General features: G+C 38.5%; 1 protein-coding gene across 1 annotated transcript in view; it reads left to right on the forward strand.

Annotated features, from left to right (window-relative positions):
• CTNND2 (catenin delta 2) overlaps positions 1-18807 on the forward strand; it is a 566347-nt gene that overhangs the window by 528534 nt on the left and 19006 nt on the right. Inside the window, exon 17 of the mRNA XM_075495646.1 lies at positions 1975-2059. Within this exon, the coding sequence (XP_075351761.1) occupies positions 1975-2059 (85 nt within the window). The remainder of the gene's footprint in view (positions 1-1974; positions 2060-18807) is intronic.

Here is an 18807-nt window from a genome sequence, read left to right on the forward strand (position 1 = left end):
GTTGAGTAATTCCAAAATGCCCTCCCAAATCATGATACTTGTCCCTCCTCTCAAGTACTTTGAGTTGCAGTCCTGTGTTATTACTGTTACAGGTTACAGAGTCCTAGAACAAGAAAACCTGTCAACTCACAGGGCTACAAATGCTTATCTTAAATGAAAGTTTCATTTTCAACTTTCAGAAATGTTAGTGTTGTGCACCATTGCTTTCGTTTGGTTTCTTATAGGTAATCCATTGTTTAAAAATCAGAATTGCTGGTTGTTGGACTGATAGGAAATTCTGGCATGCTCAGTTTAATACAGTAAAACACTACAGTATGAATTTGTCTTGTCCAGTATGAAGCGTCTGCTTCTACAAGTGCAGGATACTAGCCTGGCCGGGCATCCTGGTATGTATCAGTGCCAGGAGTGTGGGGCTGGCCCCGCTAGCCTTTGGAACATGCCCAGAGCTTGAGCGCTTTCCCTGTATGACAGCACGAGAGAACTGGTGTTCATAAGGTCATATTGGCCAAGCCCATATTGGCTTCGCATAGTTCCTTTTTCTCCTCACTACTCACACTATGGCTGGCACAGTTATTTTCCTGGTTACTTCCTGCTACCAGCACCCCACTAGGCAGTACAGCTGGGAGTACGATAAAAACAATAATGCTTGAAAGGGTTTATCAAATTCCTGTTTATTCACCAGTTACCCACCTACTGCTGTACTCTGGGTGAGAAATGGAAGAAAAGGGAAAAAAAACACCAAATAAATTACTAGGAAAATACTGTGTAAGGTAATGGAATCAGTTGTGTCATGAACGTTGCTTTACCAGCTTGAGTATCAGCCTACCAGTGGTCCTTCTCAGAGGTCACGGGATGCACCAGAGCCTGACCCCTGAGACTTCCTGTCCAAACCAGTAGCATATGCTGCTGGTTTTCTGGTTTCTCTTTGGTTTTGCAATCCGTGTGCCTTTTCTGAGTAAAACATGAATCACCTCAGTGACTGCCCCAAACTCCATCAATGCTCACTCCAGACTTTGGCCTTTGCAAGGTTGTCTAGCACTCTGCTGCTTTATGTGTATTATTGGTACAGCACAAGGCCTTAACCACACAGTGTATGCTTCCTCAATGGGCTGGGTTATCTTCCTGGTCCTTTTCTATTTGACCCTTCTTCACTGAGCTGAATACTCTCTGATACTTATTTTTTAGATTTTTTTAAAAGTTACGTATCCCAAGAGGAATATATGACTACAACTGATGGTAACAAAAGTTTAGAGCTTCTTTCAAAACCTTTCTGAAGAGAAAGTCCATGTGAAGTTATATATGGTTTTCAACATGACATTACATTGCTGTCATTAAAGGGTAATGGTGTGAGCAAGATGCAAGTCCTAATTTGGATTCCTAACGAAATTTGTCATGACTTTTTCTAGTCAGTTGTATTTCTGCATCTTGGCTCTGCACTTCAAAAACAGTGCTCATCACCCATCTAGAGTGTTTCTTTTGGCCACTGCTAAGAGGCGCTTAATGCATTGAGCACACTGTCATGAGTTGAAGTTTGGCAGCTTACAGAGAAGGAAACTCTGGCTCTAACTTCTTATCCTTTATGCCAAAAGTTGTAGCCAGGACATCTTCTTAGATGTACATAATACCAGTTGGGTCCTCAACAATTTTGCCAATTGCTGCCTCTCCCATTCCTCTTACTATGCTCTCAGCATGAATCCTTGTTCTCAGTGTGCTGAGGAACACACATTTTGCTCCTCACTGAATAATTAGTACTACAGAGATAATGTATTGCCCTTGCTTAAGAATGAAAATGAATTGGTCTCCAAGATGCCAACCAAAGATCTTACAGTACATTTAAAACACAATTTTAATTGTGGGTTTAAATCCATAGCAATGTATTTGAAAATTGGGATGAATGGAGTCTCGTACTTAACAGTCTCTTTCTCACTCTTTCTTTCTCTCTCTCTCTCCCTTTTTAATATCTGTGTGTAACAGGCATTCGCCAAAAGTGGTGAAAGCAGCATCTCAGGTCCTCAATAGTATGTGGCAGTACAGAGACCTGAGAAGTCTCTACAAGAAGGTAAGGCTTGGGTTTTTTTCTAGATTTGTCATCTTTCATATGGTTGCTCAAATTTGGGGGCTGAGAGACTTTAGACCAAAACATTTATGTGAACTGGAAATTCACCTAGAGTTTAAAATTTCAGATACTTGGAGCTATGGATTTTTCCCTCGTTTCTACTTTTAACATAGAAATACCTTTTGAAAATACATGTGGTAGCGAAAAGGGGATGTGAATGTGATTTTCAAAAGAATTCCTAGAGAAAGTGGTGTATCTGACAGCCCTGGAGAGTGAAGTCCTCTGTTCATAGAACAAACCTGTGCAAGCTCTCGTGCTATACCTTTCCTTCTTATACCTCCCTACCCTGTCCTGAGGAGGTTACCAGATTTCTAGCCCTTCAGCTCCCAAATTTCCTCATGAGATTGTAAACAAGAATATCTGAAGGAGTGGTACTTAGGGACCAGTTACATGTGGAGCTGGGCTGAAACTTGATAGCTTCACTTCCAATCAGCTGGCAGAAAGTAGCATCATTTCAGCAGGTTTTCATACAGTCTGTGGAGTCTATAGGACCATACCATTCCCACAGGCTTGCTAACCTCTAAAAATGCTTGCTAAAAATGAATCACAATACAGTAATACAATCCTGTGAAGTAACATCCTACATAGCTTTTAAAACATAAGTGTCTACTTAGTAAATGACAACATTTAAAGTAATTCTTGCTGAATATTTCCAAACTGAATTACATTCCGTGTGAGTATCAGTCTGCAGATTTAGTTTTCAAAGGTCTTCTTGCTACATGGAATTTCACAGCTGATCTAATTGATATTTGTATTTGTAATCTCAGCATAGAGAGCTAAGACTTCATGTGGCACAAAAGTTCAGGCTGAGGCACAAGAATGGTGAAGTAGGAAAGGTTCACAGCGGCATAGTCTGTGCTGTATGTATTTTGCACAAGAAAAAAACTTAGTTACATGAAAAGCATGCACCAAATCTCAAACTGGCAGAAGCTGACCTTCTGTTTGAAATGCTGTTCTTTTGCATGCCTCAGCCCTGCTTGTGTCAAGTCTGAGGAGTAAGGAAGATGATTATTGAGTCTCTCCCATTGTTCACTTCCAGTATTTTCAGTCATCCTTGGCAGCCCTAGGGATACCATATGTGAAGTTGTTCCAAGTAACGAGCTGATACTCAACTGTCCCATTAAGAGGTGGGAACAAACATGAGCTAGAGGAGGCTTTCCTTGACGCAAGGCAGTAACACACTTGCAGTGTGCATAGCCTGACTTCTGTGTATGTGGGTGGCTGCACTGTAGAGGCTGAACTTTATTGCACCATAATCTCTTAGTTCTTACAATGTCTGGCTCATTTCCAACCTTCTGTCTGTATATATATGCTGTGATGGAAAAGCAGTTTCTAGGGTTGTTCCATGCATGAGGTAATCTATATGCTGTATGGCTTCTGAGTATACTGCTACCTAAAGGACATTCTGTTGGCTTTCAATGTGAATGCCTGGTAAATGTACTTACATACTAAGCATGTTTGGGTACTGAGTACCTTGCATGCTTAAAAGAACATTTTCTGCGGCCACAAATACACTTGTGGTATGGAAAATAGTGCAGGCTAGCCTTTGAGGTAGCTTCCAGGACACTCATAGCAGACAGATTGTCTATATTTCAGGAAGCATTTTGTCAATCTCTATATTGGCTAATTCCTACAGGCTTCACAAAATCTTAAAATGAAGGTCAGTCTCTACTACATATGTATATATTCATTATATGCCATTACATATGCTGCTAAGCATTGTATAAATATGTTCAGATAGTTAATTTAAGATACTCCTGTTTGTTAAAAGACACAGTAATCTTTATAAAGTCCGTAATATTTATTAAATTTGCCAATAGTAGGCTGACTTATGCTGGCTGTCTGAGTTTCACCACTGTTGGGAAAATAATGTTTTTATGATAGGAAAATTAGCTAATTAGCTAGTAAAGATACTGGGTCAATGCAATCTGCTAGTAAAAACGAGTGAACATACAGTTGACAATATAATATGACCAGCACTTTGCAGTATCTTGCACTTCATAGCCTTTTTTGAAGTGCAGGTAAATCCCATTGAATAACCATCCACAATTTCCTTCTGTGTACTGACAGCTATACATTAATAGCTATACAATTAATTTCAAAGAATTGGTGGCCTACAGAGAAGTACAATTTTGTATTGTAATACAAGGAAATTACAAGCATCACATGACATTTAAGAAAAAGTAGCAGCACTTACCTTACTCTTTGAGAAACAGTGTAACCAAGTAGTTTGAATTGTGGTATATTTTAGATCTGCATGTTTACAGTAGAGTAAGTACGGAGACGTAAAAAGGATAGAAGTATTATCCTTTGTATTAATGGGAAAGAAGACAATATATGTTTACTGCAGATACAATAGTAGCCACTATATTTAGTCCAAATATGACTGCATCAGCAAAAACATGAAAACCTCATTCACTTTTCTAATTTTGTTCAACATCACAGGAATCATCCCATAGCTGGCAGAATATAAACAGCACTGACAGAAAGTCCATCCAGAACTGGGACTGGTGTGGTCACCTAATGACTTGCCACACCTGTGAAGGACCAAAAGCCAAGAATTGCATAGGCACCAACTTCCCACTTGTAGCACTCCCTGATAAACTCCTGGCTGTGAAGTGCAGTAGTCAGAAACTAGTCCCCCACCTGCTGCCAGTAACTGGGCTGGTGTGCAGTGCTTCCTGAAAGCTCCGTCCCATCGTGGGTGAGCAAGCTCTTCAGCTTTAACCAAGGCTATAACATTAATATGCCTATGTAGTGAAACCTAAATTAAGCAGCCTCTAAGGACACTGTCAAAATCAGCTGTTGCATAAAAAATAGCCCAAATTTAGCAGATTTCAGGGTGCCAGTTTCAGCTATGTTGCTTAAGGAGAATAATAGTGTGCACAAATTTCATTGTGCTGCTCAATGTCTCACAGATATTGCCTGTTTCTCTGGTCTATTCAAAGCCAAAAACTGCAGCAGTAACTACAATGACTCAGTTAACGTCATTGACCAAATCAAGCAGTATACCCTGTCTCAAGGTCGTAGTGTATCTGGCTAAGAATACAAACAGTATCTTTTGACAACACAAAAATTTAAGGTCCTGTCTATCTTTTTTATCCTGAAAAATGCAAAATTATTCCACAAGTCAGTGAGGTAGAAAGCATAGAAAATTAAATCTGGTAAGCCAACTTAAGCTAGACATACAAGTGTTTCTGGAAAAAGAGTTTCAGGCGAGCCCATGTGCTGTGTTTAAAAAGAAAGGCAGAGCAGATGGACAGAACAAACCCTGCAAGCAACATAGCTCTGACAGCCCAGAGCTCAGAGTTCTGGTACCCAGGAACTTCTCTGCAGTGGGCTGATCCTGCTCCCAATGAAAGCAATGAGAAGGCCCTATTGATTTCATAAGTCCTTTCTGTAAGGCCTCAAAAGCAAGAGCTGGAACTTTTGCAGCCAATTGAACTTTACTGGGGAGACAGGCTAAGTAGTCTGCAGCATCCGATGTGTCCTGGGATTCCCAAGATCCTATAAAAAGTAAGGATTGAAGGTTTGTGTGTTGCTTTTATTCAGTTTGCTGGAGCAGGAACATTGTGCCCATTTATTAATAGCTAATACAACAGGCGTTGCACTCCTTGAACTGTTGGTCTCTCTTCTCAAATAGCTTTTTATTCTAAAGAAAGCATGGTAAGGTGGAGACTGTAGCTTTTCTGGCTCAGGAGAGCGATGGATAGATTTCTAACTTCCTACAGCTTGAGCTGAAAACTCAAGGAAGAGGAGGAGGCATTGGCTTTGTTGTCTCAGTTTCCACTTGGAAAGCTCTGTAAGTCCACAATACCTTATGCACTTTGTTTGCAGAGCTATGTCACGCCCTGTACCCTCCACTGACAGGTTCTATCCAGTGTACTAGGATTTCCAGTCCACAGCTGTGCTGTGGCTTTAATGGGACACACAGTCTTGTTAGGCTGTGCTGGCATGGGAAAGGCACAGAAGGTCAGCATTTAGATCTGTAAGTGAGGTGACAGTGTTTATCATCCTTTGTAGGCTTGTGCTTTGGGGGAAAAAAGAGGATTTAATTCCCTGGTATGGTTAATTTGGCGCTATCCTAACACATTCAACAAGAAGAAGTCATTAAAAGCATAAATGTTTCCAGTCCTGAAATTAAAGGAAAAAATAAAAAGCTTGACAGACCAAGAGGAAGCAATGAATTTAGTTTTGAAGTGAAGGAGTTGCCAGTCATCCCAGAAGTTTAACTTGCAGGTACTTAATCATGGAAAATACTATTTAGTTTGCTGAGCAATGGCTGAAACAGAGATCTAATCTGAAAATTTCCCACCAAGAGGAAAACAAGGTTCAGATTCAGCCCCATATAAACAGTGTTTGGATTATTTAGTGTGATTAATTTCTAAATACTGCTAAAGCTTAGCAAGTAAGAAAGAAGTGATTGTCACAGTTTTTCATCAGTAGATGAAATAGTCTCCCAAGGAGTGACTTTAATGTCATGTCATTTTCTAACTTCTTTGTTTCCTACCAATAAGACTTACATTTTCGTAAACAATCATTTATCTGCCTCTGTTTTCGTGAGTCCATTCTGAAATACCTAAAATCTGATTTTCAGAAGTGCTTAATGGTCATATGGTCCACAGCCCCGTGGGTGGATCAGTGGCTCAGCACTTATGAAGAAACAGGTAGGGGAGCTATCCCACTTGTCCCTGTGCTTCAGACTCATGGTACACCCCTCTTCTTCAAGTATCTTGGTAACCCGTACAGTCAGCAGGAGAATTAAGTGCTGCTTGCAGTCTCCAGAGAGAGGTCCTGTCCCATTTATGTTTAGCCACCTAAGCCAGGTGAAAGGAGCTACTATGGTGATTCTTTAAAGACACCTATTTCCAAGTGAGGAACACTGGACCCCACCCCAGTCTCTAGGCTGTTAGCTGGTTGAAGACTTGAGGACACCTTGGAAAATACAGATGTGACTGTAAAAGAACAGATTTCCATTATCTGGTAAACTCTTATCTATCTCAATATTCAAGAAAATAACCAATTACTCTTAAACACAGATAGCTTGTTAAATTACATGAGGAAATTTGAGCAAAAGGGTTGTGCTAAATGAGCTTAACATGAAAGAAAATTTATTAGCTAAAAACAAGCTTCAATTAGCATTAAATGTGTGTAATACTAAAGAGCTGGAGGAACTGTCAGGAAGAATATATTTTCTATTAATTGGTTTGCTTTGCCTAACCACTTAGGCTCCAACAAAATATGTTTACATTCTATCATTCTGTTTACACTTATTTTGTCTTCCAGTATATAAATAGAGATCACAATGAATTTGTAGAAATTATTTTTCTTTTCTATTTATTATTGTAGGTTTCTGTTCTGCATGGAATAATAGAAATGTGTGTCCTATTCACCTGCCATATGAATAAAAATACAACCAATTATTTGAAACCAGGGAGGTTGTTAAAAGCGATCGTCCTTCAGCGTGTAGTGTGCCGTTTACAACAGGGATACTATTGTGGTAGGCATTTAGTGAAGTCAGAGTAGTCACTCTGAAGATGGCCTTGTCTGTCATTGGCTGGAAAAGATATTTAGAATTGCCAGAAGCCTTAGAAGCAGTTAAGCCAGTCCAGATCTAGAAGAGGACTCTCTTTTCTTGTGACTTTCAGAATAATAAAATTATGACTCTATGAGAAGGTCCTTTATTGCTAAATGTTCCATGAAAATTGCCAGCAATAAACTTCAAAACCCTAATCAAGGAGTTCTAGAATCTAAAGTCCTTTCTTAAGTAAAATATACCTACTCACCCTTTAAAAATGTTAATTACATCGTGCTATCATGTAGACTTGGAACACATAATTTGGATTTTCCTCTGGTAAGGTTATTGTCAGTCAGACGTCCCCCAAAAAGATGCTGTCTTAAGGTTAAATTTCTCTAGTGAAAAGGTCTGTGCAGAACTTAAACCCTATATTAAGGATCTAAATTCCAAATCCAGAAGATAATAGTGCCTCAAAATTGGCTTGACTTGAAGGAACTATTCATGTGCTCAGATTGTTCATGAGCGTATGTATTTTGCAGTGCTGATCTTTCAGCGGGGCTTAATTTATTTCTATACAATTGGCAAGGCCTTTTTCAGATTAATATGTCACCCTTTTAAAAAAAGGATGGATTAATTTAAGGTAAACCCCCCCACTGTAATATAAAACTAGATTGTCATTATAGAGAAGGCATTGTCTAGAGCCCATGTTTATATTAACTATGAGAATGCAAGTACCTGATTAATAAATGATTGACTGATTGATTGATTTATGGCAGTGGGCGGCCCCAAGCTTCAGTGTGACTGATGACAGAGGATTTTCACCAACCCACCACTCTGGGTCATGGCACGCTCAGCATACTCTCTCCCAGAGCCAAGAAACCAGAATCTATTCCCCAATCCAGGTATTCTGGCTGTCAGCTGACCAGTGTTGAATTGTTCTGTTTCATGCATACTGAGATTTGTACCCAAAAGAGTTCTACAGTCATGCATACTGAGATTTGTACCCAAAAGAGTTGTACAGGAGACATTTGAATCAAAAGTAACAAAACCTTACTAGAGTATATATTTTAAAATTGTACAATTTAATTTACTGAACCCTGTAGGTTCTAGATGGAAAGCGTCTCGCTTCACTTAGGAGAGCAGTCCCATTCATTTCAGCCATGTGAGGAAGGTATGCAGAGTTTTGCTCTCTCTGAGGACAGCATATACCCGAGAGAGGGGCAAGTGCATTACATTCAGTTCCCTGACAAGCTTTCTAGCATTTCTGTAATCTCTTTTTTGATTGTCTGAACCTTTCAAACAGAAAGGCAGTTATTGATAAGCACTATGTTGCAGTAGCAGATTAAATTTATCAAGCACTTTGCTTTCTTTTCTGCTCCAATGGCATCTCTAAGGCAAAAGCAATAGCTGTGTTATTCAGTAAGAGGATCCCAGGTAAACTAGGATATCTATAGAAAAATCAGTGTGTCCAGGAGTCAATTAAATTCTTAAAATGCTAATTTTCAAAATCCCTATTAATAAGAACAATAGAGATTTCCTTCAGTTATAAGTACAGTTGATGAGAATTAGCATGACTGGGCATTTTTTTATTAGAGGCACTATTTAATTTTATGTACTAAAATTCCATTTCCTTATCCAGTGTAGTCCTTTGTTTTCCTCCTAATATTTTTTTCATAATAAAATGTGACTGTGGCATTATTGCAAAAACAAAATACCTTCTACATATGCACAGCATTCAAGTAAATCCATGTAGAAACCTTTGTTTATATATGTCTGTATTATTTCTGATAAAATATGTAGAGAAAATAGGAATTTACATGGTTTTGCTGGTCACACAGGACATAGTAGTTATGCTATTTCTTTCAGTTTATTTTTTTTTCTACTAAATTTGCCTGGAAGAGAGAAGACATCAGAGAAGATCTCATTTAAATATTTTAGCCATAAATATCTTTCAAGGTTAGGGTAAATCCTTTTAATCTTTAGCTAACAGTAATATGATATTTAAAAAACCCAGCATTTCATTGTCTGATATATGACATTACTTTCTTTTGTTAATCAGGAATTAAGCAAATTCCTAAATTGATTTTAAATAAAGGAAATGTGGAAGTTTTCTGTGGAATTAACATAGTCAAGCCTTTTTAAAGCATCATCTGAGTAATTTTGGAAGATAGAGATTCTATAACCAATATAGCAAAAAAAAAAGATAGTCTTCAAATATATACATTCTCTTTCTTTTTTTCTTTCTGTTTCAGTTTTCTTGACAAAAAACATGTTATTCACATTTCAGTGAGCATTTTAAATGTGGCTTTTTATGAAATGGCAATCTTGTTAAATACTTAATTATGAAATTCTCATTGGTTTCAGTACCAGAGAAAAAGTTGGCATTACTGATTTTTTTGTGTGGGGGTTGAATTATTATTAATTCTACATTTTATGCTGTATATTAGTTTCCAGTGTTCATGTAAGACAGGTTTGCCTTTCCTAATGCACATGCAAATATGAAGTGTTTCTTCATTAAAGCAAAGGCATATTTTCTATTCTTCAGGAAATAACAGGTAGTGGCTGCAGACCAAAGAATAATCTGTTCATTTTTTCACATTCTTTCTTAGAGACACAAAGCTTCTTCGGTGAGGAATGATACGTTAGTCTGGAATTTTGTTTCTCTTTTTACCTTGATGCTACTTTTTTCAACACAGTTAGCACTAGGCTGCATCACTGTATAGTATAAACTTATCATTTAGCTTACCTCCTCTTTTGATTCCATATGCCTTCCGAGGGACTGGTTTTTTAAGAATCATTCAAAACTGTGTCAAGTAAATGTTAACATTTGTGGCTTTTTCATTGCCAGTTGCCTGCTTAAATAATATCCCGTTTGTCTATACGATAGGAATTCACATATCATGAGCAAAATCATGAAGCCTAAAGAGGAAATTGTGCAAATAAATTGAGCTGAGCTATACAGGTAAAAACTTTGGCATATGCAGAAATATTCAGAAGTATTCACACATGGAAAAAATGGTGTATAAACTGTGCTTGAATTAAATAAAAAAAAAAGAGAGGGGGAGAGAGAGATTCTCAGCGTTTGGCATAACACAAATATATTAAGTGTCTTCAGCTAGCTGTATTATCATTCTAAATCATTTGGCTAGTTTTAAGAAGAACAATTTAGAAAAAAAAGACAATATTTATATCTAAAATATTACAAAATGTTGAGTCAAACTGAATGTTATTCCGATTTTATGTTAATACAAATAATTATCATTTCACTTGTGCAGTCAAGTAGATCGTGTTCTGATTTTCCTAGCTTATTCATCATACCAAGTAATATTTTTCCTAGTTCTTTCTAAACCCCCTTTGAGTTTATTAACAGTACCAGACAATACTAGAAAGAGAAGGGATTGCTATTATGTTGTTACAATTTTTTTTTATATTTTACATGGCCTAAAGAGGGTAGAAAATCTTTTGGAATCCAAAATATCAATGTTCTTACCTATATGGCAACGATAACACATGATGGAGTATCAAAATTCATGTTTCTGCATCAACTGTTAGAGGGAGATGTTTTCAAATGTTTCATGCTTCTGAATTCCATCATGTTTACTGTATAAGAGACTTCATTTATTTTAATAATTTTTCATTTTACGTAGTTAAATTCTTTGTGATACTCTTGACAAAGGTTTATTTACTGTGCAGTATCACCTACCATTCCTTTAGTCACATTTCAGTTATTTCAGTATTTATATGTTTCTTTCTAAAACATTTTCCATGTTTACTACTGTATTTAAAATATTAGCAGTAATCTAAGATACAGTCTGCACTGAATTGAACATTCAGTACTGACGATGGTATTTTCATGAGAACAGTCCTGTGTAGCTGAAGCAACACCTTGCCCATCCTTACACTATTTTGGTGCAGGCTTTTTTACTGAATGGTGTCCAAAAAAATCAGATGTGATGACTAAGCTCAATTAAAGACAAACTAATCAGCCCACTCCTTGCAAATACTTGTATGTCTGTGTGATGACATGCCAGCTTTTTTGCTGGGAATACCTAAAGGAATAAACCTTAATGGTTTGAGCTATGAGCTTAGAAAGTATCTGCAGCTATGCTTGACTGTTGCTTTTCCCATGAGGGCCTTAAAGGCATGATAGTGCTTTCCTTTAACATTCAGTGTTGTAGCAAGCGGTAATTCAACAACCAGACTTAGCAGTAATTCTTCTAAATCATCAGTAAGAGGTGTGTGGAAGCTGACACCATTCTCATCCAAAACCTACTAGACTCAAGAGGTGCTAAACAAATAAGAAAAGAATCAAAGTTTGTCCAAACAGTTCTCTAGGATAAGCCATACATATATATGATGCTAAAGCATCCTTAGCATCAATAGTGAGTCTCGTGGTAAGGTCTAGCTGACTTATGTGGGAACCACTAGGTATTTTTCACTTGAAAACCCAAGTCCATTTTAAGGTTACTAAATACAGATTTAGAAGAGGGAAATTTAATCTCATAGTTGTGTAAAGTCTGTCTCTAAAGTACTCCACCTTTTGAACTTCTCTGAAGAAAAGAAAATTTAAAATGCAGCCCAGGAGTCAGTATCTTTGACTTAGAGCCTTCTTTCTGAAGGGAACTGTATAACTGAAGTTTCTGAAATATCCTTAGGGTAGAGATACGAGCAGGCATCCAGAATCTGGAGGGTTATGCATAAGTGGAAGGTCACATCTACAGAATTTTTCTTCTCAAAAGTACAGTTCCTCAGAATAAGATTGGATTTTAATACTTGAATACAAAGTAGATATCTAAGAAAATTATCTGCATGTCTTTGGGGACTGGGAACATTTTTAGTCCACTTAAATAATGTATTAAAATTTTGTAAACAATTATAAATAACATTAATTAATGGCAAACAAAGTTTAGCTGGATTCAGATGTACAATACTGAAAAGAATCCAAAAGTCTTCCTAAAGACTTTCAGAAGTCTTTTAAAGATACATGCTAAGAGAAACCGTTTTTAATTCATGTCAATCTTTTTCTCCAAAATTCATTCAAGGAACATGATCTCTACCATTCAGAACTATATATAATTTTTAATTAACTTGTATGCTTGATATTTGCATATCTAGGTTCAGACACAGATAAAAGCACATGTGTAGGAAAGAGTATGGGTGAGAAACTCAGTTTCTCCCAGCAAACTTGAACCGGTATGTTGGATGGCTGCTCATCGTTTTGCAAATTAATCAGATGAGTAGAACTTTCACTTGTAGTAATAGCATACGCAAGAAGCACAGAGGGGATGGAAATGAAATTAAATGTATTATTGTGATAATCAAAGCATGTTTTCTTTTCAGAGGTGAATAGTCTAGCTGTGATGGTCTGATGCATAACACTGGGCATCTTTTGCTGATGCTCCTGTGTGCTGCTGTACTTATGCTATCATCATCCTCATTCTTCTGGGTCCTATAAGGAGATTAAAAGTGTTTGTTTAATGTGGCCAGTACATGTAAATTCAATCAAAGTTCGATGAAATATTAAGCTGGTGCGTCAATATCCTACTTCCAGTTCTTTGATGTTCTATATGCTCTAATGATGGGTGGGGAAAAAATTGCTGGGAAGTCCTTCTCATTTCTTCCCTCTTCTCTTCCTAAAACTGCTAAGAGAATTCAAAAATAGCCTAAATATGTCTGCCATTTCAGACTGGAAGAAAGAAACCTTGTAGTTTGAAAGGAGTCTCTTTTGTAGTATGTGTGCTTTGTTCTGAATTGTTCTACTTCATTTGCTAGCTGATACAGTTCATCTTGATAAAAGAGCTGTAGCTTCTTCTTCCTGCAGAAAGTAGAAATGAAAAGTTTCACTGGCCGTTTCTAAATGGTTTTTATTACTTTTGATTTAACATAGTGCTTTTAGAGAAAGTTGTGGTTCCTCTGAAATGAAAGTTGTAGGCTTTGGTGCAATAGTGTGTTTTTGTTTGAATTAACAATACTAAAGCTCTTATTTACCAAATCAAAAACTCTTAAAGGTATTTCAGTAAAAAAGAATATGCATTTCTCATTACTAATGTCTAAATGTGTTGGTAAACTACATGTTCAAAGCAGCATATCCTTAAAACTCATATGCTTAGCAATAGTCACTGGGATGTCTAACTCTCTAGTTTAAGTGTATTCATGCAAGAACTTTTGACCTAAAACCAAGGACAGCATGAGTTTATCTAGTGATTTTTCCAAACGGGCGCTGATTCCTCGTTTGCCAGGCAGCTACAGATTGAATAAAATTATCTCCAGTTTTCAGCTACAGTGCCGCTCTTCAGGAAACACGAAGTCCTGATGGCTCTTGATCACAGTCAGTATCATCAGTCCTAGCATGTTCTTCACCATAAGAGACAATGGTGCAGGTTTTATTCTGATAACGATTTTTTTCATGTTTTATGTTCACAGGCATAATAGAAGAGTTGTATTTAGTTGATTTTATGGTTTAATGTATGTAAAGTAAGAGTAAGAGGTGTTGATTAGTTTCTAGTCTTTGTAAGGACAGTAGACTTAAGAAGCTGACCCTGACCATAAAGTAGTAGTATTTGTCCAGCGCCTGAGAGTTTGTGGCCAGAGTTTGCATTTCTAGGGCATAAACATGTTAAGATAGGTGAAATTGCATTACTGGAATGAAAACGACAATGCAAGTCAAAAATTACTGTAAACACTTTCTTGAATGCAAGTTTTTTGGGCATACAAGGTACCAGCAAAAATAGTTCTTTGTGATTCTAACAATTTAAATTATAGCTTATATACCTTATGCAGGGGAGAATAGGAGAAGAACAGAAATTCTAGCTGAAGGGCCAAATACTGCCTTCATTTCCTCTAAAATATATTAAAACAATTTTATTTCTGTTTAAGAGGCAAAGTGATGCTTTGAAAAATTAATTTATTTCATTTTATTGCAGTGTTTTGAAAGGTTTATTATTTAGCTGCATATAACCTCAGCAAAATGAATAATGAACTCTGCTGTATCTGAAGTCTTGTCCTTCATGCTTTGCCTCACATACGATTCCCTTTTCTTACAGCTATTTTATTCATCAGATTAGGTCTTGTCATCTTCACAGCTCACACAACAGGAAATCAATAATTAATTATGGATAGGTAAAGCAATGCCTCAGTGATTTCCTGAAACGTCCCAGAATTGCACTATATAAAACAACCAGGGCTAGTTACCTAGCTGTTTCTCACTTGGATAGATTTGGCAAGTAATTAACATATCTCTCCCTTATCGTGTGTCTCTTCATAGCTAAAATCAAGGGATGAGATGTAAAATTATGGTAGAAGATATGTGATTAGAAGATGGTAACACTGCACACAAAAAAAGCGTTTGAAAAAGAAAAAAGTGGCCAAGGCCATCTGTGGTTTTTTTAAAGAAAAAAACTGGGTGATACTGTCAGAAGAATATACTACCTCAGGCTCTGCAATGACAGGAGAAAAACAGGGAGAGAAAATATTCCAAAGTATTTTGGGGTGGAACACTGACAATAGAAGACTAATGGCTTTGCTTTCAGAGAAGCTGAGATGGAGGCTGGGAGGTACGCGTCTCGTTTCGAAAAGAATGAGTTTAACCACTGATTCTGAAAATGTCACTTTAAAGAGCCTACAGGAAACTTAATAATCCTCATCCAGTGCCAGACAGTTTTGCTGTGGTTAATGACTGTCTGACTAGGAGCCCTTCCTTAAGCCGCATGCCGCCCTAAATATGTATTTCTCTTTCAGCTTCTTAAGCAATTGTACTTCTGCTGTGTCTGGGATGCAGAAACGGTCACTTACGAGTAAAAGCCATTTGCACACTGAAATTCAGAGTAAAAAGGGGAGAAGTGCTGAGGTCAAGCCCACTGCACATCGTAAGAAAGGAGACGGAAGCGGTGTGTGTGCCGTGCCGGCCACGCTGCCAGCAAGGCAGCCCCCCCAGCCATCAGGCACTGAGGCAGGGGCCGACAGCCCCTGGGAGAGGCGGCTGCTCCAGTGGCAGCTCTGCCGCCCAGCTGGCTTGGTCCTCCCCTGCCCGACCCAGCCACCGCTGCTCTTTGCCTTGGCTCAAGTGATGGCACTGCTCCCCTGGTACTCTCAGCAGGGTCTCCGTCCTCGCCCCTCGGTTACGTCTGTGCAAGGGAGGAGTGAGTGGCCTTCATCCCAGGCTCGCACAGCGGCAGGTGTCGTACTCCCAGTATAACCTGTAGCCAGTAAGTAGCTGGCATCATTATCATCATCAGAAGGCATGGGAAGCAAACTATTTTCCTTTAACCGCTTTAGCTAAGTGGTCATACTGTGAGCAACTCCTGCAGTTTTATCCAGATTTTTATAATATTTTTAAATCCCCCAAACTTGAGTAATTTCTCTGTTTTAAGTAATTTTCTCGCCTTCATAAACTGTGGAAATAAGACTATAAACATAAATACTAAAATCCTCAAATTAAGATGAGCTTCAGTGATCCATGTCTTCACTTTGTATCTGTTGATTTTGAGGGCCTGGCTTAAGACTCTCTGGGAGAGGAGGATAGACAGGAGAATTAGAGTCAGCAGCCCTTTGTCTTTTGAAGCCAGTGAAATTACTCCAGATTTCCACTTGCAGACTTGAAGCAGAATCAGTTTGAAGGATTTAATCCAAGCAACAACCGCTAGTGTATAAGCCAGGAGAATGCCAAGATCTTCTGGGCTCTATACCTACTCTGTTCAACAACATATCTTGAGTTCCCACTTTGGAAGCAAAAGACAAAATCCGAGGAGTCAAAATGTCAATATACTGCTTCTCATTGTTTGTAGCGTAGCTGATGGCAGTAAAAAAACATCAGTGAAGTGGATTTATTCAGAATACATCATAAAGCAGATCAATGCCCAGGAATTCTCTGCTGATTTTGAGTTTTCCTGGAAACAACGCAAGCAAATCCAGAAAGGACAATCCTTTCAGGAATTACTGATAATAGGATTTGGCACTGTAAATTCAAAGGAAAAAATGAAAGAAGACCTTTATTTTTAATATAGATTATCTAAAACTAGTTGTTCTGTTTTTCAAGAGTGTTTCTAGAGTTGCCGAAGTTGTAAGAAAGTAGTTGAAATCCCTCTTCCAAAGTAAACACACTTCAACACAAAGGCAGGGGCTTTTTTAGAGAACAGCCGTCTCTCCATCTCTCCTTCAGCAGCTGACATTTCCTTGTCAGCTGCTTCAGTGGCATGCAGGGAGCAGTCCTGCTAGAAAACTGAATATTCAGGTGTGCTGGTGGGGGGTGGTTAGCCTCTGCTGCCGTGGGGCTGGCAGAGGGAGAGAAGTCAGGCTCAGTATCTCTGTTGAGAAGCACTGGGAAATGTATTTATTCTTCCTCTTGTCTTAAAAGAAAATAATATGATCCCAGGTTATAAAGCCTAATGATAAGTGTGGTGGTTGGTGAACATTTAAACCACATTATTTCAAAAATCCCATTCCAGAGCTCCGTGAGATACGTATGTGGATCACCCCAACCTTGTTACCATTTTAGATTTCTCACCACAGCCAAGTCACGCACATAACTTTTGTATGTCAATGTATGTAGATAATTTGATCCAGTTCTAATTTCTGTTATGTCTTATTAGCATCGTGACAACAAATTCCCAGTGAAGAATTGCCCAGACCTGTGTAAGTCTGATGAGCCTTGACTTAATTCACATCAGATTTATCTTTTACTCTAGACAGTGTCACACTGGTGCACACCAGTCAGGATGTTTCATTTAACCTGACAGCAGTGCTTCAGCTTGAGAAAGAAGCAACACCAGCAACTCTGAGCAATGTCTGGCTGAGTTTCGAAGCGAGCAGATCCTATGTTAGGTGCTTACAGGCACTTTGCCTTGTTGCTGTATCACCTACTTCTAACACCATGGTGGGTCTAGTTACCAATTCCTGCAAGTGGTTGCCTATCAGAACTTCCTCTTTCTACAGCTTATTACCATTGCAGGAGCAGTTATTATTACAATTAATCCCTGGAACCAGTAAAATGCTGGCTTACAGATAAGGAAGTAGGATAACAAAACAAGTCCGGTCCTGTATGCCTCAAGTCATTTAGAAAAATGTCTATTAAGTCACAAGAAGATCAGGCCTGAAGTAAGAAGTAGCATGCTGGAAAGTCTGTGAACTTGGGGGAGGCAGGCCACAACATTCTCTGTAGTTTCTCAGGTTTTAGCTGTTTCATTATTGGATTTGTTGCATCATTTTTGTTTCTTTCCCATAGTGGGATTTCTCTGCTTCCGAGAAGCTGCTCTCTTTCTTCCTGACAGTTGTTAGGACATCAGTGGCTAGGAGTCACGGCAGACTATGCTCTTCAGCATTGAAAGATACTGATGTGCATGCAGCCACCATACAGTTTTTCTAAACCACTCAGTGCTTTTTAAGTCAGTGTCTTCTTAGCAGCTGATCAGCATAATCAGTCAGAGAGAAGGGCTTGTTTTTATTTTTGCTGCACGGCTATTAGCGCATGAACTGATGTGAGGTTTCTTTCTGACTGGGTGCCATGAGGTCATCTAGGCTGGGCACCGCACCAAGGCTGGCAATGTCGGTGCTCCTTCCCAAGTCCACCACACATTGCTTGGCCACCTCGTTGTGTCTGGTCCCTTCTCTTTCCTCTCTTGTCTGTGAATTCTTCAGGCAGGAGCTCTGGTTTCTCATTGTGTCAGCACAGCGTCAGTTCTCATCAGGGCTTAATTTCATTCAGCCTTCATAGTGTTACTGTACCACAAGTGAGAAAATGGTGTGTCTGATATCGCCCACCTCCACAAGTCATCTCCTCAAGTCAAGGACTCCACTACCAGAGAGTTCTGCAAACTTGAAATTCTTGCAAACACAACAGAAAACTGCTTTCTCTCTTTCCCTACACTTTAAACACAAAAAGAATAATGTGGAAAACCCAAATTATATTTTCATAAGATACCTATGCAATAGTGGTTGGCACAGTAAGTTTAGTCACCCTGACAAAAAATTATTTCCCGTGGGCCTGAAGAAAATTATTTATTTTCAAAATAACTTAAAGTTGAGCAGGGGGACAGAGGACCCATTCACTCCTTAAGCCCAGTAAAAGGTGATCAGTGAGACTACAGTAGCACTTTTTTTTTTCTACAGTGGTTATCCAACCTCCACCCCATCTAATCCTTGCAGCTTTCCCAAGAACATATCATCAGAAACATGTCAC

The sequence above is a fragment of the Mycteria americana genome, chromosome 2 (assembly GCF_035582795.1).
Source record: "Mycteria americana isolate JAX WOST 10 ecotype Jacksonville Zoo and Gardens chromosome 2, USCA_MyAme_1.0, whole genome shotgun sequence".
In the NCBI taxonomy this organism is placed as follows: domain Eukaryota; kingdom Metazoa; phylum Chordata; class Aves; order Ciconiiformes; family Ciconiidae; genus Mycteria; species Mycteria americana.